The sequence below is a fragment of the Magnolia sinica genome, chromosome 16 (assembly GCF_029962835.1).
Source record: "Magnolia sinica isolate HGM2019 chromosome 16, MsV1, whole genome shotgun sequence".
In the NCBI taxonomy this organism is placed as follows: Eukaryota; Viridiplantae; Streptophyta; class Magnoliopsida; order Magnoliales; family Magnoliaceae; genus Magnolia; species Magnolia sinica.
In genome coordinates this window covers 20,702,617-20,704,920 of record NC_080588.1, presented here as the reverse complement: position 1 = coordinate 20,704,920, position 2,304 = coordinate 20,702,617, and the positions used below count along the sequence as shown (strand labels likewise).

The 2,304-nt window shown below is 37.7% G+C and overlaps 1 protein-coding gene across 1 annotated transcript; it reads right to left on the bottom strand.

Moving 5' to 3' along the window:
• Positions 1-588: 588 nt before the first annotated feature.
• Positions 589-1,655, bottom strand: LOC131229682 (uncharacterized). The gene is made up of 2 exons (XM_058225667.1): positions 1,287-1,655; positions 589-1,191 (listed from the first exon to the last, which is right to left on the bottom strand). The coding sequence occupies exons 1-2, from the start codon at positions 1,399-1,401 to the stop codon at positions 959-961; spliced, it is 348 nt and encodes a 115-aa protein (XP_058081650.1). The 5' UTR covers positions 1,402-1,655; the 3' UTR covers positions 589-958.
• Between the last annotated feature and the right edge of the window lie 649 nt (positions 1,656-2,304).

Here is a 2,304-nt window from a genome sequence, read left to right as displayed (position 1 = left end):
GTTCTCTAAGCAGTGTTCTTTCAACATCATATAAGCTGATGAAATATCCGACCATTTCCTGGTGGGAAATTTTTATTAAACTGTCGAAATACTATAAGATCCGATCGGCTGAAAATTTGAAAGATGGCAAGATCTGCAAATGGCATGGCACACGAACTCATTCTACAAACAATTATGTCATTTTAGGAACATGGTTCAAGAGAACATCGACAAAAGTTTGCTCAAGTTCCTGGGAAAAAAAAGATGGGATGGGAATTGTGACATACCCATTTCCCGAAACATCTTAGTTATAAACTGAGCCAACCTCTCGGAGAATGAACCTCTCGGCAGATGTATTATGTGAATAAATGCATTTCTTGCGCTGCATGAGCACATGCATTCTAGGCTTCAAAATTTTTCATCCCAAACCGTGAGTCTGATGCGAGTGGGTCCTACTAATTATACACAAGCACCACTTCGATGCGATGAGATGACCACCCATCTCGCTAGACCCCAGTAAATGTTAGATTTTAGATCAAAATAATCGCAAGTGTAGGCCTCGAAGTTGAAAATGGACACAGCTAACCCAACAACATAAACCAACCAAAATCATCATATAAAGAACACAAATTTTAGCTAACTCAAAATGTTTTTCAGAACAGAGAGCAATAAAACCATAGTCTATGACAAAAGTATTATACGTCCCTGACACAAACTGAAATCATAGAAATATGCTCCAAATCACTAGTAGCCTAAACAGTATGCAAATTGCAGCCTCCAACGTAGAACGTTTGATGTCAATAGTCCAGGCATCTTCTCCTTCAGCTGTTCCAACTCTATCACTGGAACCAGAGCATTCCTTTCTAGAAAATGACCCTAAACGTGTTCGTATAATGTCTCTAGCCAATGGTTCATTGGTGTAGTGATCGGTTGGAGAGCCATGTACGGTTTCAGCTATGTGGATTTCACTCCTCATCTGCTAGTTGTCATCATCAGAGCCATACATGGTCTGGAGGGAGTCCTCTTTGGCGCTAAAGATTCTGAATCTTCTCTGGATGTTTGTTCCATTCAGATCTTGCATCCAATAAAGTCTTGAAAGACTGATGCCAGCAGCCATTGTATCTATTAACTTGCTAGCGGCACTGCTCTCAGTTATCGAACATTCCAAGAACTCGGCTGACAAAGACCACGCAGTATTTCCCCATGACAGAGCTGCATAGTAATACAAAAAGAAAAGAAAACAGAAGTGATTAGGTAGTTAACATTAAAAAGAGATATGCATGTGTAGGTGAGTTACAGAATCATACTAAGGATGCGGACGGCCTTTGGATGATTAAGGGAACAATTTGATGGAGATATCAAACAATCCAAGTGGAAGTCTGCCATCAAAACAATTGTCATGCACATGAATGTAATGAACATATGCCTTTAAAACAAAATGTCATGCAGACAAAAGTGAAGACAGTCAGAGGCATGTATGAATTGAGTAGATAAGTAATGTCAATAAATTTACTGACACTATAAGGCAAACGTTGGGAGTTATATGACTTTAGGTTGGAACGGTATTCTCCCTTACAATCCGTAAAACTTGCTGTATAAAGAAGAAATCATGGTTAGTAAGACAGTTGTTATGGGTGAAACATGTAACTTCTTCATCCTGGCTTTAGCAGCTGCAGACTTTTCGCCCATCCGTAAATAGTTCGAACAGATATTCCAGCCATAAAAGTTATAACAAATAAAATATAAATTCATCATTCGCAGTATAGTAGGAAAAAGGTGCGGAGAAATGCCTTCTTATATATTAAGTACAAACCAACCTGATTAATGGAACACATTCAAACATCTAAAACTGAAAGAGTAGGAAGTGCTTTCAAAATCAAATTTCGTTGACAATATATGCATTGATCGCAAACAAAAGAGGAACATATATTCCATATGGCAGGAGCAAAGAGATTGTAAACATCATGACCATTGGTAGATAAACCTGATTTGGCTGTGAAATTATGAGTAGATAACTGGCATAAATTCTAGTTGATGGTACGCTAAGTTATTTACACTTAGCTTGACTATTTTGCCAAACTTCATGCGTTCATCAGTTGCAGACCCATTTAAAACCAAAAATGTCTACGATCTACACTGCCGTTCTCCCAACCCTGGCCACTAATGTCAATGACCTATTTGAAAGAAAAGCAGCCACGTAATTAATATCTACTACCTATCAAACTTTAGAAGACCTATTCTCCTATTTTAAAAATCTACAATAATTATATATATATATATATATATATATATAAGTCCACTGTTAACCATCTATGTACCCAGCCA

Bases quoted from the DNA above. Each gene is read 5' to 3' on its own strand.
- LOC131229682 (XM_058225667.1), bottom strand. From the start codon at position 1,401: ATGTTCATTACATTCATGTGCATGACAATTGTTTTGATGGCAGACTTC. The intron at 1,192-1,286 runs GTATGATTCTGT...ATTACTATGCAG, and splicing joins AAAGGCCGTCCGCATCCTTA to CTCTGTCATGGGGAAATACT.